General features: G+C 53.8%; 5 protein-coding genes across 5 annotated transcripts; 3 read left to right on the top strand and 2 right to left on the bottom strand.

The window, feature by feature from the left end:
* Positions 1-2278: 2278 nt before the first annotated feature.
* Positions 2279-4533, top strand: COCSUDRAFT_44746 (hypothetical protein; the record flags this gene model as incomplete). Its single annotated transcript, XM_005643908.1, has 5 exons — positions 2279-2741; positions 2884-3078; positions 3393-3498; positions 3827-4078; positions 4332-4533. The coding sequence occupies 5 exons, from the start codon at positions 2279-2281 to the stop codon at positions 4531-4533; spliced, it is 1218 nt and encodes a 405-aa protein (XP_005643965.1).
* A 433-nt stretch (positions 4534-4966) lies between these two features.
* Positions 4967-10387, bottom strand: COCSUDRAFT_38257 (hypothetical protein; the record flags this gene model as incomplete). Its single annotated transcript, XM_005643909.1, has 13 exons — positions 4967-5005; positions 5594-5672; positions 5934-6061; positions 6291-6392; positions 6770-6937; positions 7216-7377; positions 7935-8153; positions 8381-8469; positions 8570-8654; positions 8785-8938; positions 9224-9428; positions 9723-9986; positions 10324-10387. The coding sequence occupies 13 exons, from the start codon at positions 10385-10387 to the stop codon at positions 4967-4969; spliced, it is 1758 nt and encodes a 585-aa protein (XP_005643966.1).
* A 1583-nt stretch (positions 10388-11970) lies between these two features.
* COCSUDRAFT_19582 (DEAD-domain-containing protein) lies at positions 11971-14829 on the top strand (the record flags this gene model as incomplete). The annotated part of the gene is made up of 11 exons (XM_005643910.1): positions 11971-12180; positions 12280-12378; positions 12489-12592; positions 12749-12835; positions 12939-13068; positions 13261-13422; positions 13566-13619; positions 13727-13852; positions 14041-14178; positions 14444-14599; positions 14710-14829. The coding sequence occupies 11 exons, from the start codon at positions 11971-11973 to the stop codon at positions 14827-14829; spliced, it is 1386 nt and encodes a 461-aa protein (XP_005643967.1).
* A 1207-nt stretch (positions 14830-16036) lies between these two features.
* COCSUDRAFT_83564 (hypothetical protein) lies at positions 16037-19395 on the top strand (the record flags this gene model as incomplete). Its single annotated transcript, XM_005644000.1, has 6 exons — positions 16037-16075; positions 16814-17015; positions 17159-17286; positions 17413-17664; positions 17839-18046; positions 19322-19395. 6 exons carry the CDS (start codon positions 16037-16039, stop codon positions 19393-19395), a joined length of 903 nt encoding a protein of 300 aa, XP_005644057.1.
* COCSUDRAFT_58709 (hypothetical protein) lies at positions 19198-23763 on the bottom strand (the record flags this gene model as incomplete). Its single annotated transcript, XM_005643911.1, has 5 exons — positions 19198-19500; positions 21287-21796; positions 21933-23351; positions 23468-23636; positions 23726-23763. The coding sequence occupies 5 exons, from the start codon at positions 23761-23763 to the stop codon at positions 19198-19200; spliced, it is 2439 nt and encodes an 812-aa protein (XP_005643968.1).
* Between the last annotated feature and the right edge of the window lie 723 nt (positions 23764-24486).

Here is a 24486-nt window from a genome sequence, read left to right on the forward strand (position 1 = left end):
GGTTCAAGCTGATACATACACACTCTCGCTAAACTCACTCGCTCACTCACACATCCGCTCAGAGGCCCTCAGAGAAACCCGCCCCACCGCCTGATGATGGGCAGGCGGGATAAAATTGCCGCCCAAAAGCTCTTCCGCTGCTTGCGAATCCGCCAGTAATGCTCCCCAACTCCCCCTGAGTCTGTTTCATCTCTTCTTTGCACTGGCGCCTGCTGTAGTGGTTCCTGACGTATGACAGCAGTACGCCTTGTGTACACCCTCCTCCTGCGATGCACATCCGCAAGACAATTCACTAATGCAACTTAGTGCTCTTGGCGGGAGGGATCCTTGTACTGTTAATGCATGACGTGCACTTGCGAGGCAGCCCTTTCTTTTATATCTGGCGCTTGCTCCGCCTTGTGTCTGCCTTCCTATTTCTCTATATTCGATAGCTATGCATCCACGAAAAGGGCACTTTAGGCCATTGATGAATGTGTTGTGACCAAAACAGCAGTTGAGCACATGTTCACCTCACAGGAGCTGGCTGTGTCCTTTTCACGAAGCCCTGGCTGTCTGATGATGATAAGGGAATTTCACGCTGTGGAATCTGCTCTGACCCTTGTCTGGAAGCAAAGGTCGTGGAAGGCTCCTCATCTGGCATCACCTCGACATCAATGATGGGCTTGAAGAGCCTTGGATCCTGTCCCCCCAATGAAAGGATCAGCACTGTGCCAGAATTTTGCGCAACTGCATGATCCATGGACCTGGACAAGAGATGGCAGCCAAGAAAAATTGGGATATGCACCTGGTCCTGTTCATCCCAGAATGGCTGCGATAGACCTGCTTTCTTGGGCTGCAGGAAGCCTGTGAGCACAGAGCCAAAAGGGCCCAGGTACACAACAGCAGTCACTATCGCTGCCAGCTGCCAGTGCTCGACAAGCCATGGGATGCCCACAATGACAACAGGGACGAGGATCAGCACAGCCTGCAACACAGAAGGGCATCTCAACATCCAGGTTCGCTATATAGTACCTTAGTTTTGTCAAAACCATGTGAATATGCAAGAGTGGTTTAGGAGGCTCTGACCTCCTGGCTGAAAGGGATGACACTCTGGAGAGGTCCCCACTGCGTGGTTCCAGATGTGTAGTGGTTGTTTCTATTGAAAGCTGAGAAAGGCTTCCTATAGGACCCTCCTGCGTACCGCTTCCAGCCATCTGCTGGCCGTCGCTGGTGGTAGCTATGTCTTGTAGTTACAACTCGTGCCCTCCTCTCGAAAGATATGAGATTGGCAGATGGGTATAAACTACTTGCTTGGGAACAATTGTTAACCCATGCATTCATAATTCACTTCCGGTTACAGTGCTGCCAACAGGCCGTCCATGTTCTAGGCCCTCTCCAAGTGCGGGCTTCTCAAACTTACGAACCAAACTCCGCCTTTGACAGAGAACGTAGCACGAAGATTGCTAATTTGGCCCTAGGAATGCCCGCAACAGCAATGATCTATCTCAAATCATGACATCATCAGCAGTGACTCAATCAGCAGTGACTCACTGGGCATTGAGCCTTTCAAACTCCGAGAAGCAGCTCCACGCAGAATTCCTTTTGATCAAAATTCGTACAATTTTTTAGCTATCTAGAAGTGCCAGGGATGGGAAATGGCATTGTGCTGCGGCTTATTTCCATCCGGATCACCCCTTGATTAGCTCCCCTCCCTGACAAGCCTGTGCCCCTGGTACTACTATAGAGCACATGGGCTGCTGCGGCAGTAAAGCTGGCAGTCACAGTTCGTCTGCCTTTCAGTCACACCAACATCATTCCTTTGCAGCATCGCAGTATGGAAGTGATGGAGCGCAGGTGAGCCCCTGCACCCTGACTTAAAAACAAAAGAGTCATAGACGGCTTCTCGGGTCGCAGCAGAGAAAATCTCAATGTCATTGCCAAGAGCATAAGTAGCTACAAGATTGCTAAACTGACAAAAGGCTGTCAAATTGACACAGTGTTATATTAATTGCAGGTGGGCGTTTCTGTTGCTGGAAAGCTCACTTGCCTGCCCCTTTCTCAGCTGTCAGTGGTAGACATACAGCCAGAATACATCTTCGCAGCTCTATTCGATATCCATGGATCGAAGCACGCTGCAGAGTTCTGCACCTCGAGAGTATTGGAGGTCTGCCCTTCCACCATTCATCTTACTCGACCAGGGAACTCGCACCTGAATGGAGCTTGATCGTCAGTCTCACTACGATGGCACTACCATCGTATTAATATAGCGCTATGAATGACCCAGGTGGTGGCAGCCCAGATGTCAGCCAACGCAGCCAACATCTCAGAGGCGCTCCGGCAGACCTTCTTCAGGCTTGACGAAGACTTCCTGGCCAGCAGGGCCTACCCTGAGTCGGTGCGTCAGATCCCCTTGACAAAGCTCAACCACACCCCAAATGAAATAAAGCTCCCCTTGTATCTCCCGAAGGCACACATGCAGTATGCTGCGCCAGTGAGCGTCACACTGACTCTGGAGCGCTGGGGTGATGCTGTGCAGGTGAGGGCGAGCAGCGGGGCGAGCGGGAGCATGGTGTTTCTGGACAGGCGGCTGCACAGGGTGTACCTGGCGTGCAGCGGGGGGTCCAACATGATCCTGGGGGAGCTGGTGCATGGCCTGGCAGTGCAGGTGGCCGAGGCCAGCTTCCTCACCCCTGCCTCTGTGCCGGACTCCCACTCCGTCTGCCCCGTCGGCACCGGCCGCTGGAAGCAGCAACATCTCGCAGGTGACCTCCTTGTTGCCAACTGCAAGTCTGTAGACCTGCCACACTTGTATGATACTCTAGAGTGTAATTTGTCTCCATACCTGTCCTGATTGCCAGAGCCCACAATGTCCAAGAAAGAGGGGCATGTGCACGTGCTGAACAGATGCCTACAACCGTGGGAGGAGGGACGCTGCAGAGAAGGTGGAGTGGGACTCGCAGCCCATGCAGGCGCCGGTGCACACGGTCGAGCGCCAGCTGACGGCCATCCACGAATCCGTCATCATCGGCTCGACCGGCTTCTGGCGCCTGGCCAGCCCCGACGCCACCGCACTGCGCTCCCACTTCTACCTCAGAGCACGTCCCCTGCTTTTCCTACTGGGGAGTTTTCTTGCCAGGCAGCGTGTAGCTCAAACACAGACATGCCACGACCTGCGCAATGCTTGCCAGGGACTATTTGTCGGATGGCTGGCACTTTTGATGGTCAGGGCACAGATCCTGGGTTCGCAATGCAGTGCACGCGTCAAACAGTGCGCAGCTGAAGAACCCAGAACTGACAAGAGTTTTATCATATGGGTGGAAAGAAATGTTGGGTGGCCGATCATGTGGAGGAGAGGATTTGTGTCATCGTGCTGTGAGGGATTCTGAAATGAGACTTGCGGCTGCAGGCGACAGCAGACTTGGAGGCTCAGGCGTGCGAGGGGAGCGGTGGCCGCGCGCCAAATACCGCCAACCACCTCGTCTGCTTTGCTGAGCAGCAGATCACCGACAGGCTACCCAGGTGCAGCCGACTTGCTTCACATATCATCACCTTTATCTTGAAGCGGTGCCTATCGTGCCAGGGGCGTTCTTGGGTCTGCCCCATTTTTGAAGTATTACTACCTTTCTTATGACACGTATTTTCTGCCAGAGGCAAGGTACGTCTAAAGGTGAAGGCTGCCAATATCATAAACCTTGCCAGATTCACGCGAGACCCAACCAACTGTGGGCACGTTGCTCAATGTGCATCAAAGCCCGCCAGCCTGGGCCAGTATACCTTGAGTTAGAGTATGATCAAAAGTGCAAATGAACAAAATTGCAAGTGCATGGGAAGGATTGATAATGCGCAGGCCGGCGGGGGTGGATGTTGCGGCGATGGTGCTGACGTTCAAGTGGCCGGCCAACAGCATAAACCAGGCCTTCACGGGGAAGAGCATTCTGGAGAGCCTGCAGCAGTACTCCGACCAGCAGCAGGCAGCGCGCGCCAAACGCCACTGGCGCCTCATCCGAACGCTCTGCGTCGAGTACAACCGCGCCCACAGGCACGACGAAACTTCATATTTTCTTTTGCAACCAAAAATCCAGGCGAAATTGCAGCCATCGTCCGTGACGTTCTGCATGCTCCCAGGCTGTCCCTGACTATTGTTCAGAGATTATAAGCTGCTTGCGCATGATCTGCAATCTTGGCATAGTCTTGCTTAGTATGATACTTGAAATGGGGCCTCTGCTGCTTCCTTCAGCGCTCAACAATGCCACGCCAGGGATGATCTTATTGTCCTTCACAGCGCCCTCTCCTACACGCTCCACGGCTGTGCTGCAGAGTAGGCATGTCAGTTGGTTGTGGCGGGGTTGCAGGCGGATGGTGGTGCAGAAGTGGCATCGGGCGGTGCGGCTGGCGCTGGCGGCTGGCATGAAGCAGGCGCGGCGGATGGAAGAGGAGCTGTGGAAGCGCGAGCGCATGGTCGTCAACGTCAGCCCCTCCCTCAAAGTCCGCAACCAGAAGGGGCAGGAGGTCAACCTGCGCGCGACCTACTTTGACATCTCCGCCATAGCATGACCGCAGTTCTCATGGAATCTATCTGATGGCGGGAAGTTGCAGCATTGGTGGGGGGCTGCACGGTGGCAAAAGCATCTGCTCACAGTATTCTCTTGATAGTTGGTGTGAAACTATCAAGAGAATATCGTGTTTGTGTTCCTATGGACCCTCAGGCGCCAGATGACCTCTAAGTGGGGCTATTACATGACATGCAAGGCAGGGATGCTTGAAGACAGAAGTCAAAGCAATTTGGGGGCTGCGTTGTGGGAAAAGGGGCGTGCTTGCGCTGTGCTGGGAAAGGGTGGGTATCAAGGGAGGCATGGACACATACCTGATACCATTTCTCATTTTAGTGTCAAGAATTTTACTGCAAGAATGTATGCCATCGGCAGAGAGCGCCCTGTCGTGCCAGGGTTGTGATGATGCAAGGGCTGCAACGGCCCAGTAGTACCTTTCAGATACTTTTTGGGGGCTTTGTAGGATGCAACATGCCCTGTCAGAATTATCAGTGTTATTCAGATCTAGCATTCGAAAGCTGGATGCAGCAGGTTGTTCGGGTACTTAGAAGGGCAGGAGACATCAACCAGGAGGGCTGGCAGAGCAAATCTTCTGTTTGCTTCTACATGCATTACAGAACATTTGGGGATACATTGTGATCCACTCTTGAGGAAGAGTGTGCACCTCTGCTATAGCTACAATTTCTACAGTACCTACATACAGACCTAACAGCAAACAGACAGATTATACATGTACAGCAGGTGTCACAAGGGGGTGCCTTGAGAAGGTTGTCCTGCTGCTGGTGCGAGAGGGTTCAGGGCAGGCAGTGATGTATATGAGCTGCCATGCACAGTAGTGGCTAATGAGGCCGACGACGCTGTCTTGGAGAACTGTCTCCGGACCTGCAAGAATACAGAAGCATCTTTTTGGTGAGGAATTGCACTTTGGGTCCTTCACATCTGCGATCAATGTAAATCTCCTCCAGTAAGTTGCCGTCATCTGATACCAACAACAAATCTCAAAGAGTGGCAGAAGCATGTTTTCCCACAAGAGCACTGTTCATGGGGAGGAAAGAGCTGCGCACCAGTGCTGAATAGAGGCCTCCAGCCTCTGCCAGGCTTTCATGCGTTCCCTCCTCTGCCACTGAGCCCCCTTGAATCACCCTGCAGCACGCGCAGTCACTGTAAATCCAGCACACATCTAGAAACCGCTCAGCCCATCTATTTGTCACAAATGTTCTCTTCTTTCAATCTCCTCGATCCGTAGACCACAATTCCGCGAAAGAGCAATGAGCCCCTTAGCATCAAGACTCTTGGTTCATGAAGTGTACCCATTTCCTTCACAGAGGCTATCCAGCAACAGGCCTTGTATGCAGGCATGGAAGACTCCAGATGACAAGTCAGCGATGAGCAGAGAGGTCTCACAGGATGCGGTCGGCGCCTGCGACTGTGGAGAGACGGTGGGCAATGACTAGCACGGTGTGATTCCTCATCATACGGTCCAGCGCCTCTTGCACCACCGCTTCACTGTCAGAATCCAACGCGCTCGTCGCCTGCGAAGCACAACAACCATCATCGTATTAAATTATGTCATCCCCACTCCATCCCACCTAGATTTGCACGGCACAGAACATGCAAGAGCAGCAGCATTTCCAACAGTGTCCTTCCAAGAGCACAGAGCAAGCACCCATATGGGGCATTTGGCTGCCAGCGTGTCAGCGACAAGAAATTGGCAATGAAGCAAAGCAACAATAAGTGTTGATAAATTCGATGGGGACTCGCCTCGTCCAGAAGTAGAACTGTCGGGTTGCGAACCAGCGCCCTTGCAATGGCAATGCGCTGCTTCTGCCCTCCCGACAGAGACACTCCCTTCTCCCCACAATCCTGCACAACAAAGAGCCTCTAAGAATCTGCCACCACTCCATCAGTTCAGCCATCCCTTTCATAATTGACATCCTCCACCATGCAGAGGACAGAGGCACAATATACTTTCATGGCAGCATGATGCAGTATTATTGGTGCCTCGCTTAACCACTTAAACAAAGAGAGTCACGGCTACAGTATGTGCCACCATTGGGCCATCATGACATTAATGGTGACCCAATGCCGACACACGCCATTGTCATGATTCTTATCGACCGCTGTGCAACTTTCAGGCAGGCCAGCCACTCACACTGCCATTGCCCTGGGCCACTGCAACAAACAACCTATGACTCTTTTTAACCCCTTTGCATTGGGCAAATGCAGGGCAGGCCACTCACGGTGTCGTAGCCCTGGGGCATGGCGGAGATGAAGTCATGCGCATTGGCCAGCCGCGCCGCGCGCTCCACGTCAGCAGCCGAAGGGATGTCCCTCGGGTGCACGCCGTCCTCCGCCTCCAGCCCGTAGCAGATGTTGCGCCGCACGCTGCGCGCAAACAGCACCGGCTCCTGCGCAGCCAAGCACCACAACAAGCTCGGCCCAGCTGTGCTTTTATGTAGATTGCAGGTCGGGGTCCATTTCTATTGATTACATTCTTCTGTACAGACCTCTCAGCATGTGGTTGAGGTGCGACTCGGGCTTCAAGTTCGCAGATACTTCTTGGCCAGAATCACAGGAATCATTCGGCTGTCAAGGAGGCATCGGTGCTGCACCAGTTGCCGTTCACCGGTTTCTTCTGCTCTCTTCACACAAGTGGATCTTGGGGCGCATGGAGTGAGGGGGGCACCTGGGCTACGAGGGCGACCCTGCGCTTGAGCCAGCGGGGGTCGTAGGCGCCCACTTCGAGGCCGTCCAGCAGTACGGCGCCCGCGTCCGGCAGATAGAAGCGCTCCACCAGCTTCACTATCGATGTCTTGCCCCCGCCCGACGGCCCCACCAACGCCACCACCTGCATCAGCACACACACAAGTCCCGCATGACTCGTGTACTTTGACAGCGATGCATGCAGGCCGCTGAAGCCACGTGAGCTCGGCTACACAAACGGCAGCTTACAGCGCAAGTGTGTTGCTGTGTCAGCATGTATTCTGGCTTGCAACCTACTCAACTGTCATAAGTCACTGCGATGACATGGGGCGCAAGGATGACACAATTTCTCCGTGCCAACCATCATGCCAGGAGCAGCCAATGTCAAGCAGCCCATGCGAAAGGAGCAAGCGCCCATACTCTTCCTTCTGTCACCTCACTGCATGCATTGCAGCTGCCCTGATGTGTTATTATCCATGCAGGCACTCCCCGCATCTATACCAAGGCTCAATGCGCGGCGAATGATTACGTGAGGGACGATTTGAACTCCATTGGTTTGTCACTGGCTTTGGTAGAGAAAGTGACATGACCACACAGAATGGAGAAATCTGAGTAACGTGTTGCTGGACGTACCTATGTCCTAGATGCCTAGGAACTGGAAAACATGTAATACTGTTAAAAAATGCGCGGCAAAATACGCACCTCGCCGGGGTTGACCCGCAGGGAGATGGAGTCTAGGACGCGCGAGTCTGGTCGCGAGGGGTAGCTGAAGCTCACGTCCTGCAGCTCCAGGCGGCCAGAGAAGGACGGCGGCTGCAGGCTGCCCGCGTCCGGTAACTGCGGCTCGCGCTGTATCAGCTCTATCACCTTGTCCGCCGCCCCGAGCGCTGCCGCAAACGCCGAAAAGACGTCCCCCAGTGCCTGTCAGCCCAGTCCACCCACAGTCAGCCCACATGGTCATGCTCATTCGTTCAAGAGGAACATGCTTACTGAAAGAATTCAAAATAAGACATCTTCTGAAGTCCACCTTGGTACAGAGAGAGCCCAGCAGGAGAGGTCTGACAAGTAAGTGAAGGATCTGGCATTGACAAAGTGAAAAAAGATCGAAGTGTGTCTGCAAGTGGTCTCAGATTTGAGAGTTAAATCACCTGAAAGGCTCCATTCAAGGAGGCCACATACAGCATGAAGGAGACGAGAGCCCCAGCTGACATCATTCCATCAAGCACCAGATTCCCACCTGTAGGCATGCCAAGGATCTGAGTTGAAAGCTATGACAGCTCTGTAATGCGAAAAGCACAGTCTGATAGGACACTGTGGGAGGGTGGCAGAAAGCATACCGTAGTACAGCGTCACCACATTGACCGCATTGGGCAAGAACGTGGTGCAGATCATGTAGGTCCCATAAGCCAGGGCCTCCTTCAACTGCATCACATGGAATGCACATTCTTCACCATTTGCTTTGCATTGTTTCCAGCTCCTCCAAACGCTCATCTCTAAGATGGCTGCATAGGTTCTAATTCAGGAATTCTGTCAGAAGGAATGTGCCACAAACCTGCAGCGTGTAGAATTTCCGCAGGCATTCCTGGTAGGCCGCCTTGGCAGAGTTCTCGGCAGCATGCGCGCGCACAGTAGTCATGGATGACAGCGCCTCCTCAGCCACTGAATTGGCATCCGCCAGCTCCTTCTGCACCGCTTTTGCCAGCTCCCTGAGCCAATATTCACACCATCCATTCACATCTTGTTCAATCTCAAGGCATGCTCAATTAGGCATGACATGCATGCATGATGCCAGCCACAGGTGTGCAGGGATATACACAGCGAACACAAATGCTGCCAGATTGCAGTAAGCAATTCTTGGGCCAGGAGAGGGGTGCGAGAAGCAGCGGAAAGGCTCCTCTACCCCGGACAGAGGGTGAATCTATTTTTCAATGCAAAACTAGGGGAGGCTGAGAAAAAAGAGGCAGGGAGGGATGTGGTGGGCCGGTAGTCACCTGTAGTAGGCGCCGTAGACTTTGGTGATGAGGATGATGGCGGGGATAATGATAAATGTGATGACTGAGAGGCGCCAGGAGGCTCGGAACATGAACACCAGCACCATGGCCGCCTGTGTCAGGCTGCGCAGGCCCACGTTCATGTTGAGGCAGATCTGGTCCGACACCGTTGTTGTGTCTGCCGACAGCCGGCTGGTGATCTCACCTGCAGCGCCAGCCAGGTATGTTACTCTGCTGTGCTTGATATACCGCTATGACACCACCAAGCATCCCTTCTGCCTGATGATAGCGTACAAGGCTAGAGCCCAGGCCAAAGTTCAATGCCTTTCTCTTGTCAATATGTCTGACAGTGAATCAGGCACTGTCCACATGCACATGCAGTAAGAAACGAGCAGCCAGACTCAAGGATGGCGCTCCTCAGCACGATGCTAGTCTGCAAATGACTACTAAGCAGGACAAAGCCCTCGAGAATAACAATGAAACAGGTGCTCAAACAAACCTGTCCGCGTGGAACTGAAGAAAGAGATCTCCTGCCGCATCAGGGAGTCGAACAGGCTAGTGCGTATCCGCACGTTCAGCCGCGTCATGCCTATGGTGAACAGGCCGCCCCTGATGCCCGTGAAGACCGCGCAGCCCAGCGACACGATCACCAGCTTCAGGCAGGTCCACTGGAACTCCTTGAAGTCCGGATCAATGGACGCGCAGTCTATGATCACCCCTGTGTAGTACGGGATCAGCGCCTGCCCGAGCGCTGCCGCCGCCCCTGCTCACATGTCAATCCACTCTTTGAGAAGCTGACATGCGCATAACATCATGCAGCTAATTGAGCAAGCTACCGGGATCGGAGGGGGAATATACAGTGCGGGAGGAGCCTTGTTGCCAGGCAAAGGGCCAGATTTTCTCGATCAGCCGCCCACTTACCTGCCAGGAATGCCAGCAGCAGGAGTGATGTGTCCTGGGCGCTGAATGCAAGCAGCACAGCCACAGTGCTCCTGCGCCTGGCGCCCCTCTCCTTCTCCTCCGTCTTGCCCAGAAGCGACTGCGCCTCTTCTCCCTGTTCCTCACGCCCTTCCTCCCAGGCTGGCCACCCCGCATTGTACCCCTCAGAAACAGGTGCACCAGCAAAAGCAGATGAAGAACAATTTGCAAAGTGTAAGAGGCCATGCTGCTGCAGGACAATAAGGGCAGCAGAATGGTGGTGAGATGCTGTGCACACCTGTCACCAGTGCTGTGGCTGACAGCAGCTGTGCAAAGAGTCCAACTAAGCTCGCACAGATTGCCCCGTACATGAATATCAGTCCAGCTTTGCCATGCCTGCCTGGCCACAGGATCTCCTTCCCAAGCAACGCCACCAGCACTGCCTTTCCCAGGCACAGCAACTGCAACGCAGAGTCTCTCAGTGTCAAGCGATGATGGTAATTATCAGACTTCAATGCAGGAAATGCAATGCTGAGGTGTCAGCTCACCTGGCAGAAGTACACAATGCATGAGATTCCCAGCCTGGCACTGGCGTAGCGCCTCGTATGCCGGCGATTCTGACCTGCCACTCTTAGGAAGCAGAACGGAAGCACCAGGCAGTGCAATAGGCATTGTACCCACACATCCATATTGGAGTCGACGCTGTACAGGCTCCAGAGGTATTGCACTGACGGTGCATGTCTGAGATGGTCCCTAATGGGCCAGAGGGCACAGAAGGATACCAAGCCTAGCTCTAGTAAGATGCTTATCCAGAACAATGTCGCAGGAAGCCTGCCAATCGCCATACTAGGCAGGTGGATTCACACTGTATTTCCAAAGTTATCGATTCTGCATTGAGGCCGATCAAATGATCGTCACAAGGCAAAATCAGGAAACATGACAGCCCTGATCTGTGACTACTTCTTGCTTGATCCGCTATTAGGTGACTAAGTACAGAACCAAATATTCTTTTCTACAATATCAGGTTTCTGAAATCTGGTTATAACTCTGCTCTGCATCGAACTCTCCTAATTAATACTATCAGTGGTGGCCTGCAGCAAAGATCGCGCTGTGTGTGCTGCCGTGAGATTTGGACAATCACCCATTACCTTAAGTGTTGACAGATGTCTTGCAATTTGTACGAAAAGACCACCTTACACTGCTTGCGCATTCATATGTCGCAGTCACATGTCTTGGCATGGCAGCGCCCGTAGGATCCGTAGAAGCTCTGAGCAGCTGCCGAGAGCTGAGTTCAGCTGTGTTCAGATGAGGAGAATCACGCTTGAATAAACATGACTGCATCTTCGTGAAAAATATTTGAATTACTTTTTGGAGACAATTCACACTCTCCAATATAATATTGGCCCTATTTATTGGAGCAGATGGAGAGCAGTCAGGTGAAGCATCCTACGTCTGCTGATCATGACAGATTAGGCTGATCAAATCTTTTCAACTTGCTGAATGCAACTGTTGCATGTTGCAGGGACACCAAGATCTTGGTAGCCTTGATGGAGATAGAAATAGTGGCAGTGGTATGCAGATCATCACTTTTTGTCGAATTCTCTGAATTCGTTGCGTTGGTCCTGTGACCCACATAGAAAAAAATGAAGAATTCACTGAAGTACATTGAAATGAGCAGGGATTAAAAGAGCTGGTTTGCACATGTCAGGTCCTCCAGGTCTTGAGAGCGTCAATCCTGGGACACACAACCTGAATGAGGAGGTCAGCAGATCACAGGAGGTGCTTAATTGACAGCTAAGCTTCAAATTCTGGGTGCACGTCTTGTGTTCATGTTTTGGGCTCAAGATCTCAGCTATCTATCTGGTCCGTCACAGGCTGGTGGTGAGAATGGGACTGCAGATGAACCCAGTCCCAGCCCACAAGGGTTGCAGGAGCCGGAAGCTGAAGACATTAAGACAGTTCCTGCTGGAGACACCATCTATGCATCAGCAACGTCCTTTGAGGATCTCCGCTTGTCTGAAGACCTCTTGAAGGCAGGGGTGCCATGTTTATCTGATTCCCCTTACAAGCATGCTGCCTGTCATCAAAATGACTCTACCAGTGCCAAGTGACTCAGATGGCTTTGCTGTGGGTTGCAGGGCATATACACAGAAATGAAATTTGAGAAACCATCGCGCATTCAGGCCCTCACGCTACCAATGATCCTCACTCCCCCACACAGGAGTCTCATAGCTCAGGTACTGTCCATGCAAAGAAGAGCTGCACTGGATGCAAGCGACATGCTGGCCTTTTATAACAAGACAATGACATCATATAGGGATCTAAGCACATGCATTGCATTGTGCAGGCCCACAATGGCAGCGGGAAGACCACCTGCTTCACGCTTGCCATGCTCAGCAGAGTCGACCCAGCAGTAGCACAGCCCCAGGCCATCTGTGTCTGCCCCACCAGGTCTCTTTGGTCCCTCGCCGCCTTGTCCATTGCAGCATATTGGTCCGCATATGGACGAGTTAAAGAAGAAAATGCACTGGCCGCCAAGGATTTCATTTTTGGGCGCTCTGCTTTGTGCATGGCAGCAGCCAGTGCTGACGACAAGGGTGCATGCAGGGAGCTGGTGGCTCAGAACCTGATGGTGCTTGAGAAGATGGCCAAACACACAACCATCAAGGCCACGTCCTCCCTGGCCGGCACCCAGTTCTCTCGGTGCGCCTGCACTGCCTCAGCGCGAATTTCAATGTGCTTCTTGCCCCTGTTTATACTTTGGCCTGACGATTCTGTTGCACTGATCCAATTGCAGGAACCATAGGATCACAGAGCAGGTGGTCATAGGCACGCATGGCACGCTGAAAAACTGGATGTCCAAGCGGATCCTCAGCTTCAGATTTGCCAGAATCCTGGTCTTTGACGAGGCAGATGAGATGCTGAAGGTGGGACACCCCTATTTAACCTTGAATTTCTGGTACCTCCCCTGGAATGTATGGCCTAATTTTGCATGCCTGGTCGGAGGGTCAGAGCCAGACCTGCACAGCTGTGAATGATGCCCAAAGACTACTTGACTACTGAATGTTGAGGCGGCAGGCTCAAATGTCCAAGACGTTTTGAGTGGTGCGCCTGTGCAGATGGATGGCTTTGCATCGGACTCCGTGAGGATGATTGGGACTCTGCGCAAGGATGCGCAGCAGCATGTGCAGATCCTGCTGTTCTCGGCCACCTTCAACGAGAAGGTGAAGAACTATGCGCTGAGGGTGGTCAGGGACAATGGCAGAGAGGATGCCAATCAGGTGCGCTCCCTGCTCCACGTCAGAGTGTGTCTGCGTGCTGCGTGCGAATTATTGCAGTGCTGCAGGAATCCCATGACTTTATCTCAGATATGCTCTGTGCTTTTGCTTCGTGCCTGGATCTGAATGATAATCTCTTGCAACAGGTGTTTGTGCCGCGGGAAGACTTGTCTCTGGACGTCATCAAGCAGTACAGGGTGGTGAGTCCCTGCTGCTGATACTCTCTGTGACCACTTGCGCAAGTCACCTTTGATACTTGCAAAGCGCAGCAAAAGCATCGCTCAAGTTTTTGTCATCATTGTCACAGGACTGTCCAACTCCGCTGGACAAGGTGAGCGTGCTGAAGGAGATGATCTTCCCTCAGTGTGAGAAGCTGGGCCAGACCATCATCTTTGTCAGGACGAGAGAGGTCGCCCGCTCCCTCCACGCAGCCGTGAGCCCTCCCACCTCCTGCTTGCCTTTCCTAACTGATGCTGCTCTCCTCACACTGCGATCCTTTTTGCATGTGCCTGGGGTTCCCAAAAATGCTGGCTTGTCAGCAGACGCACCTTGGTTCTTATGGTAGCAATACCGTGCAGTATGCAATAATCGATAATGAATATAATGCATGCGGGTGGGCAGATGGAGAGCGAGGGCCACCGGTGCACGAGCATCCGGGGCGACATGGACAACGAGCTGCGGGACAAGGTGGTCAACGAGTTCCGTAACGGCACCACCAAGATCCTCATCTCCACCGACGTCCTCTCCCGCGGCTTTGATGTCACCCAGGCAAGCTTGCATGCACACCCTCCAAAATTGGAAGCCTTCTGAGTCTTGACAGCGGTAGTGTGATACTCCGCCAACGCGGCCATTTGAGTCGGTCTTCCGTGCTCACTTCATCCATGACAGCCTTACGCTTGCCCATGTGACGCTGCTGACGTGGCCATTTGAGTCCGTCTTCTGTGCACAGTACATGCATGACAGCCATATGATCTGCCATGTCACGCTGCTGGTGTGGCCAGTGGGTGTACAGAGCGGCTGACAGTGTTGTGGGGTGCAGGTGACGCTGGTGATCAACTATGATGTGCCGGTGGAGAAAGACTGGACCACTCCAGCCTATGAGACCTACCTGCACCGCATCGGGCGCAGCGGCCGCTTTGGGCGCAAGGGTGCTGCATTCAACCTGGTCAGCGGAGAGCAGGTGCTTCTTCTCCTCTGATGATTTGCCCACTTATGTGTTTCTTGGCACACATGCATTCTGAGTGCTAGGCCTGCGGATGATGTGTTGACAGCGCTTCCATCTCAATGCAGGAGAAGAGAATACTGGACTCCATCTCGGAGTACTTCAAACACGAGATCCCAGAAGTGCCCTTCAATGACGAGGATGAGTTCTTGGAGGTGCTGAAGCAAGCAGGGCTCACTGATGGATGATGCTGCCAGTTTTGTTGTGAGGAATGAGAAATTGGCATGAGGTGCCTGTGTCTGTGCCCTGAGCTCACCATCCTGAATACTGGTCGCATGCATGAAAGCCGGCTGGACTGCAGACACCAGCTTGAAGGTTGTGTAAAACACCTAGGCCTGCACATGTGTCACTGCGTCTAAATCTATTAAAAAAGACGCATCCCTCACATTCGCGCAAGAACTGGCCTTTTCATGATTGAGCGGTATCCCATGTGGGATTGAAGCTTTGCAAAGCAGAGTCGGCAGTGCAGCCTGCAGCATATTCTGCATCATTGACTAGCAGTATCAGCTGGTCTGCAGACCCCCACATCCTTGAATCTCTGACGCGCCCGCCGGCATGTATCATCAGAAACTGAACGCTGAATTTTGAGCTTTGCTCTCTGGTGCAATAGCTAGCATGCGCACCAGGTCGTGTTGTGCAATCAGGAGACAAGGAGGGAAGGGGTTAGAAAGGAAATATGAAATACACTGGCCAGTCCGGGGACTGGAACCAGCACCGTGCAAGGTGACCTCTTCTTTCTGATCCCCAGGAGAGAATCGGCAAGTGGGTCACAACTTCCAGATGACATGCAGCTTCATGTGTTACTAATTGGATTGTGTGCTTGTATTCTTGTCTGCAGCATTTCTAACTTCGATGTCATCAAAAGTGAAGGCAATGTCGGAAGCTTGTCTGCTCAACTGGGAAGCTTCCCAGGGAATTGGGGGAGCTTCCTCCATTCTTTCTTCCCATACTCTTCTTGGTAGCCTTCAATCCAGAAAGGAATTTTGCAGATTGCAATTTTCTGGCACTTAATCTCCTACAACCGCTGCTATTTATGGCAAGAAAATGGACCCGGCTCCGTCCCACTGCCCTTTGTGCTTTGGCACATCGTGGTCTCTCACCAACGGTGTCCTAGTCTGTGATTCATGTGGGACCCAATCGCAGGTATTGCATTCGTCTGTTTTCAAGCATCCATGACATTGAATAGCCATCTCTACCATTTTTTTCCATCATTCGGCATGGTCACTTCTCATGGAATCCTCTGCACAGGTCTACGTCGAGGAGGCCCAAGAATTCCAAACAGGTATCGATGACAGCAGATATCGTCAACGTGCTCAGAGAAGCAAAGCACCTGTGGTCAAGCTAGAGGCCCGGTCTACTGATGAGACTCCTAAAGCAGACAGCATACAGAAAATGATGCTGTGGTACTGTCGGTGCCTGCAACATGCTCTGCAGGTGTGGTATCACCCTTGTGACGTAAAAGACATGTTATTCGTTTGTGCTTGGATTGAGAAACCCGCGCATCACCTCCTCATGAACTTTGTTGTACAGGATGTCGTCACAGTGCTGCAGACAGAGTGTGGCCTGGGTGCATCCCTTTCATCCGTTGTCCGGCGACTCTGGCTGGCCAACATTGCAGAGAGCGGCATTTTGACCCAGAACTTCTCCAGGCAAGCATACATGCTGCTTGTGAAGCCCTCTTGACTGTGACTTGCAGTCTCCTCGTGGTTGTGGAGCGCGCTAGTTAGAACAGCCTCTTCAGACAGGTAGTTTGGGGTTCAGCAAAGATTTTGGATTGCTCTTGCAATGCTAGGTATTCCTGTTGTATCCAGTTGGCACTCCGGTGCACCATAGATACAGTGTGGGCTCTGTTCATAGCGGCTAGCGTGTGGCCTTGTAAAGACTTTCTCCGGAAGTTGAGTCCTCGCCGTTCACATCATTGAGAAGGGAAGTCACACTTCCCTTCCACGTGGCAGGATTGTGGAGCAGTCATTCGAGGCACCTGCACTCCAGGAGCACGAAACAGTGGAGAGCAGCCGGAAACCTGTCTGGAGGACAGCCCTGAAGGCGGCTGTGTGGAAGGTTGGACCCCTTTTTCACCTGCGACCTATCCTCTGCAAATATGCAGCAATCACCAGCTGACATTGCTTGCGCTTATGTCTTGTTGTCTCATGAATGCTGTGTTTTTTGCAGGCGCTCAATCCGGATGCAGTGCTGGCAGTATCATTCCTGGGCTGCTGGTATTTGAGGGAAGCAGTGACTCCCATGGACATCCTGCGCTGGGCCAGCGATGGCCGCCTGCCCGTCCTCAGCCTGCCACCCCTCTCTGCAAAGCTCCTGCAGTCTGCCCAGGAAGCTGATTGCACCCTGCCTCCAGCTCTGCTGCACCCCACAGGTGCTCTGCACATAGACAGCACCTGAAGACAGTTTGTGGCCATATCTCCCAATCACCACACTGTTTTCGTGGTCTGAAGGAGCTCGAAATAGCCTTGCAAAGGTGCCAGTGGGTGATCATGGTGTGATCTTTGGGGGGTGCAGGTGTCATGGGCGTGCAGGAGTTGGTGGCAATGGCAGGGCAGATTGGCAGCAGGCTGAAGCTGCGGCTGCCACCTGTCAACGCCGGTGCCCTGATCCACAGATATGTGCAGGACCTGGCATTGCCAGAGGTGGGTGCATGCTCGCACTATCCACATCCAACCATTCCCTCAGCTCACAACCCGTCAGGTCATCGAGTACATGTTTCCCACAAGAAGAAGGTGGCGTGTAGGAAGGACTCAAACGTCTGGGTGCAGGAGATGGCCCCTGTGGCGCTGCGGCTGTTTGACATCTACCAGTCAGGCTCTCCCCAGGTGTGGCTGCAGGATGATGTGTTCCTGCACCCCTACGCCCACCTCATGGCCATCCTGCTCGTCACCCTCAAGCTGTGCTGCCAGCTGGACATCCCAGGGGAAGCGACAGGGCAGAGCCCTGATTGGCAGGCATGGGCCAGAGCTGTAGTGCAGCAGTCGCCCGGGCCCCATGCATACCCTGCCACAGCTCTACAGGTGGGTGCCCATTGCATAATGTGCCACGAATTTCTCTGGGAGTCCAAGAGCAACATGGCGGATGCTAGTGGTTGCTAATGTCTATTTTTTAAAAAGAGATTGACGAGGGTGCAGGAAGGGGTGGAAGATCATGATCATTTGTGCAGCAGGTGTGAGATGGGGTTGTGTGCACAGGCGGCAGCAATGAGCGATAAGGGATTTTCAACGTACATGGATTACCTGCGTTCAAATGTGTTTAGGGACACGAGCATTCCTGAGGGCCTCGCTGATATTGTCAAGGCTATCAAGCAGCGAGCAGGCCTTGAACGCAAGCCAGACAGCGCAGGCAGGGAGCCTGTCAGTGATCACAGCGGTGACAGCACACGGCAAATACCCACGATAGGTGCGGCGCACACCACAACAACTGCAGATAAATTTCTTTCTGGTGTCTTGTTGCTCTGGTGCATAATGTCATGGTTCTGCAGTGGTTAAGCAATGCAATGTGTGGTTCTTTGCAGAGCTTGGCAGCAGCACAGGGAAGATGTACCGGATGGCATGTGTCAGTGAGGCATCAGCTGAGCACCGGCTGGGAGCAGATTATGTTTCTTTGCTCACAGCCTGTGCTGCATACCTCTGGCTTCAGCCAAGCTTCCTGCACAGGCTTGTGTGCCAATTGGAAGAGAACATGGGCCAGCTGGAAACTGAGCAAAAGCACATGCTCCATAATCTCAGTTGAATCAGCTTTGCGAACCCCATTTTTAAAATAGCAATGAACTGTTACACTGTATTCTAGTGTACAATGTTGTTTTACTTGTATCAATCGAATGTACATGTCAGAAATGAAAATCCGAAGCACAAACACTAGAGGAATGTTCTGCATGACGATTGTGTACACAAGCCAGAACATCAGAGAAACATTTCATGCATGCCATATGGCTACCATTCCGGTGCACAATTGCAAGAGTGTCATGTATGTGTAAGCAACCTCTCGACCTTCTGTCTGCAGCTCTTTGCAAGAAAGGATGTGCCCTTAGCAGCAGCCTGCAAGAGCTCATCATGCTGCGACCGGCACTGTGGGGCATAAGCAGTGACAAAGGACACAAAGAGCTTTGCAAGCTTGACAGATGATCGCAGATGTGTCAGCGACGCGGCGTTGCACAGCGCCGAGACATGTCTTTGGATCTTTTCCTGAGATGCGGAGGGATTGACTGACACAATCTGGGACATGGCTGCCACAGTGTTCTCATTCCAGGAGGATCCCCAGTCAGCCACATCCGCAACTGCCTCAAACACATCTGCGGCCAGTGGAGGGCACGAGGCACGGCACTCCTTCAACACCTTCACCAGAAGCTCTGCCTGGGCCGTGCTGAGGCTTGGTTGCACCAGCAGCCTTGCCAGCACACCTTGCGCCACTGGAAGGGAATGCCATGTTCCTGTGCAGACACCAGCCTCGGAAATCTTAAACCACGTTCATCTGCATGCAGCTAATGTACAGGATACAGAACGGCCCTCTACTGAGCTGTGATTGTGCTCTGATTTGCTTTTAGAAGCGATTTAGATTGCATGCATCATGTGCTGCATGTACTTGCCTGCCTGCACGGTGGCTAGCACTAGTGTGCGCGGTGCTGGGCCACTAAGGGCCTCAAGCCGCACGCGCAGCACGCTGAGGGCCGCACAGGTACGCCTGTACGCCTGATCCTTTGGCACGAGCCGCAGAAGCAGTCCGCAGAAGGTTTCCACAGGAAGCGCTAGCCATGCAGAGCTGAAGACCATGTCCAGGATCCCTGCATGGCTTGCCTCACCCAGCACCACATGCAGGTTCTCCAGCCCTGCCTCATCTGCTGCTGTGACATCTTCCTGCACAATGCAAAGCCCATGGTGAAATTGTGAATCTACTGCAGACTTGGATATCAAACTCCTCGCTGGCATTGGATGCCTCAATGACAACAATGGGATTAGCAGTGGCCTACCTTCAAGGTCTGAAGAAAACTGACTGCCCTTCTGTGCCTCTCCTGAGCTTCAAGGTCAGGATCGTTTCGTGAGGGTCCATGGATGGCTGGTTGGCCAGACTCATCAAGGTTTATTTCATCAGGTGCTGCTTTGCTGCTGGTGGCATGTCCATTAAGCGATGGGTGCGCATCTACAGAAGGGATGTGTGGCGGTGTGTTAGAAGGGGCTCTGTCCCTCTTCCTCTTGCGATCTGGCGATCCTAGCAATAGTCCTCTTAATGACACATCGTCTAACGTCGATGACGCCCTCTCACCACCTTCAGGTATGTTTTGATCAGCTTGCACGATTGCCACTCCGGCATGGTCATGCTCACCTTTTACATGCGAAATTTTGCAGCATCAGTCGACATCGAAGGGCTTACGTACAGAAAAGGTGAATCAAAAATGTTTTATGAATATTGTCTCGCGCACCTTTGTAGAAGAAATGCGTTGCAAGAGGAAGCTTCTGAGAAAAACTATCAAGATGGTGCAGTGGTTTGCTTCTTGTACCTTGATTGAGCAACCTTTGGTGAAGAAATGTACCTAAGGTCATTTTTTGGAGTCTGAAACAGAATTTCCTCTTCGAGGAATTTATTTCAATCTTGAATCCAAGAGAGCACGTGACGGTCCAGCCACATGCATGCCATTTCGGTGGCCACCTGTCCTGGAGTGGTGCCAGCACCAGCAAAGACAGCGCAAGAACATGTAGCCACACTGCAGCCTCGTCGTCTTATGAGTGGCATACGAACGCAGCTGATGAGACACAAGCGTGCAGTGGATTTGTTGTGATAGAACTGGTTACAAAACTGCTGTTGATCAATTATATAATCACATATATGGTCACCGCGACGGCGCCGGCACCTGGCCCAGATCATCTGCATAAAGATTTCAAATGCCATGGCTATCCTGCGATCTGATTCTGATTGGCACCCAACCATAGCATGGTGCTGGGACATACACGCTGCTGACCTACACCATTTGAGCTATTTCAGAATGATTGACCTCGCAAAGCCAATTGCAATTACTCATTATCTTAGCTGAGATCAAGCTAGGAGTATAAAGGGGAACCTCCAAGAACTCGTTTGCACCCCGCACTGACCTGACGGCAACTGTTCTGCACCTGGCTGCCACACCAGCTTGTGCCAGCATATTTATTATACTAGCGACAGGATCACATAAACGAGGACACACTCTCTCACCACAATTCATTGGGGCACGTCATCTGACGATTGAGCGGTGCAATAAAACACATGACGATTTGTACGCACAAAAGTTGTGCAGAAAAAAAACTTGGAACAAAGCTAAACAGCCTACCAATTGTCGTCAGGTAGCAAGGAACCTGAAAAGCAGCAAAAGTCATCCTTCCAGTGGTCACATGATTGCACAGAAGACACATTTACAAAAAAAAATACATTCTGGAGCGTTCCACGTCGGTTCTCTTCTCTTTGCTGTTGCTACAGCCACTTCAACATCTCTCTCTCCGGACCTTCAATCTTTGCCACCAGAACATCGAATGCCCCAATGGCAACTGCCTGCAAGCAACAAAGAAACGGTGATGTTGCATTGCAGTGCGAGAGATGCTGCATCAGCCCAATTTACATCTATCTGCGCTGGCATTAAAGTGACAATGGCTTGTGTCAGTCAAAACAGCTCACCTCTCCCTTGCAGCGAGCTGGACCCAGGCACACAGTGGCGACTCGCAGTTCGCAGGCGACATTGTGCCACGCGTCAGGCTGAGCCGCTCCGGCCGCCGCCAGTGCCGTCGCCCGGCGGAGCGAAGCACCAAGCGCCGCCAGCAAGGCCGGCCACCTTTCCTGGCCTTGCCCGCCTAATCTGGCTCGCACCCCACATTCCTCGCACACTCGCAGCAGCGACCCAGCCGCCGCCGAGACTCCCGGGAGCAGCTCTGTCGCTGACGTCGTCCCCGACACCGACCCGGCCGCCGTAGCAGTGTCGTCCACTGCTCTGCCCTGTTCCTGGAGCGCGGTGGAGCTCAGGTCGTGGAGAGCGGCCAGCAAGGAAGAGCCCAGGACACCGCCGCCTGGTCGAGGGTCGGAAGCAAGCGCAGCCGGCCAGGCCAGCACGGCAGCGGCCAGCCGCGGCAGCATGCGCGCGCTCAGCTCGGGTTCTGCCGTAGCCAGCTCAAACACCAGCACCCGCATTGCCTGTCATGCCAGTGCACAGTCAGTGTCACTGTTTTGACAAGGCAAATTAGCCAGAAATTTTTGAAGTATAGCGAGTGGTATGGAAATAATCATGTTCTGACCCAGGGAAGGGATAATTGGGAGAGCTTGCCTGCACGTTCCCCTGGGCACGGTACAGTGAGGCACAGGCAGCCGCGGCGGAGCATGCAGGGGTGTGGAGCGCTGTGTGCAGGCCAGGCGGCGGACGAACGGCAGCAGCATGCAGCCGCTGCAGGAGACCTTTAAGAAAGCTGTCCTGCTGCCGCGCCCCGAGCAGCCGCTCCAGCCCCCGTGCACAGACCATGAGGCCGGTGAAGCACCTCGTCTGCAGCACCTCTCGCCGGCACCACACCGCACTGAAGGGGATGTCTTCGATAACCCCGGCCTGAGCGTTGCCGCTGGAAGCAGCATCCCCTGTGCAGTCCTCCACGGGGTTGCAGCCAAGGCCGCGGGGCGCGGCAGACTCCAGCAGCGCGGTCTCAAAGCCGGCCACCACGCAGCTGAGCGGGCACTGCCCGGCGGCGAGCGCATCGCGCAGGCCGGCCGCCGCCCCTCGCGCGAGCGCATCGGTCACCGGCTGGTCGACGCACCCTGTCACCTCTCCCAGCCACCCCTCCACCACGCTCACGGCGGCGCTCTCGCACTTCCACGCCTTGGTGACGGCCGTCCCCGAGGCCGCGCTGCCGCCTTCGGCTTCGGGGGTGAGCCGGTGCAGCGCGGGGCCGCTGTCGGGCATGCTGACGCGCTGCGCTACGGCGTCCTGCGCGCGCTCATGGTGCTGCCGCGGAGTGAGCACGGTCCCCGTGGGTGTCCGCACGGCATTGCTGCCCTCGTCGCCCCCGCTGCCGGCCGTGTCCGGCCGGTGCCGCTTTGCCGGCGGCAGTTCGGCCGGATGCGCCGCCGGCCTCTCCCGCCCCACGTGCCGCGGAGTGCCGTCGCCAGGGCCCGCCACCGTGCCGGTGCTGGCTGCGGGCCCATCAGACACCGGCGCCTGCAACCTCACAATGTCTCCCGGTATCATCGGCGCCACAGCGGCTTGCATCGCGCGCCCGCTGCTGCCGCTGCCCGAGGAGGCGCTGTCATTGCCGCTGTAGGGAACGAGCTGCAAGCTGCCGGCCGGCTCCCTAGCGCCCTCAGCAGGCAGCATCCTGGTAGGGGCAGTGTCCGCGCCAGCTCTCCTCGGCCGGGGACTGCCGCTGACCTCACGCGCAAATGCGCCGAAGGCACTCTGCCACCTCGCGAGCTGCTGTAGCGCCGCCTGTTGCTGCTCCAGCGACGCGCTGGCCTGCGCCTGCATGTCCTCCATCCGCTGCCACAACCGGTCCCTGTCCGCCTGCGCAGCCTCGCAGGCCGCTATGCTGGCTGCCGCAACCCCCTCCAGCCGCGCCACCTGCTCAGCCAGGGACGCCATCGCCTCATGGCTCGCGCATGCGGCCTGCTGCCGAGACATGCTGCTCAGCTGCTGGGACATGGACTGCATCGCTGCTGCCTGCTTGCCCAGCTGCCCATTAAGGTGCACCACATCTCCAACGGTGGCCTGCAGGAACAGAGAAAGCTCAAGCTCTCTGAAGAGGTTCAGGCTGTGGTATCCACTGGTCAAAACGTCAGTATGTCCTACAACAATGCCAGACAGGCTGGGGGCGCAGGACTGACCTTCTGTATGTGCTCCACCTCCTTAATGCGCTCCCGCAACTGCGTGCTCTGCTTCTGCAGGTTGGCGCACTCATGCTCTGATTTACGCGCTGCAGCGCTTGCATCTGCTGCTGTCTGCTGCGTCCTCTCCAGCCTGGCCTGCAGCTTCCTTGCTGTGTCTCCATCCTCCCTGCACAAGCATGATGAAATTCATATAAGTTCCTTGTGAATGTGATAAAGATGCCGGATCTAGACAGACTGTAGAGATGGTAGATACACCCATCAGGAGTCTTGCCTTGGCGAATGACGCGCTGCATCTGAGTTGGTACTCTTTGCAGCCTCAAGCTCCCGTACAAGCCGTTCTCTTGCAGCCTTCTGCTCTTCTGCCTCCTCAGCCTTTTGGGACAACTCAGCCTGTAGCTGTTGGTGCTGCCGCACAAGTTCGCTTGTGTCCACTGCTCGTTCTTTGAGCTGCCTCTGCATGATAGCAACAGGAGAGTGAGGGCCTTGTTGAGTTTGCAGATGTCTGGGAGTATGGGAGGCTTTTTGTGCCCATCAAGCAAGACTTAAACGATCTGAGCAACTCCAAGAGGCTGACAAAATTTCCGTTGCAGATATGAACTCCAAGAAAGCAGGGGAACTTACAAGACTGTCCCGCAATCTGATACGGCTTGCTTCACTCTTTTGCAGCTTTTCCTGCAGCTCTTGCACCAGCTGCTCCATTCCTCATTCATACACATCATATGTGCATGCTGAAAGTTCCAAACCTGGCAATGATGGACCCATTATCTGAGCTGCGTTGCACTTTGATCATAACATCTGTACCAGCATCCTCCACGCAACAAAATTAGGCGCGCGATGGACGTTGTTATACAAGAGCAATTTCGATCTGTAACGCATGCTGTGAATACTCCTTAAATCAGAGGTTGAGCGAGAGGTTGAGGGAGAATGGAAAGGGGGGAGTCTCCCATGGCATCTGTGCCATGGCGTTCCTTGCACCATATGGTCATATGGTGGTGCATGGGTTTCTTAGGGCTTGG

This window comes from Coccomyxa subellipsoidea, assembly GCF_000258705.1.
Source record: "Coccomyxa subellipsoidea C-169, whole genome shotgun sequence".
Taxonomy (NCBI): Eukaryota; Viridiplantae; Chlorophyta; class Trebouxiophyceae; family Coccomyxaceae; genus Coccomyxa; species Coccomyxa subellipsoidea.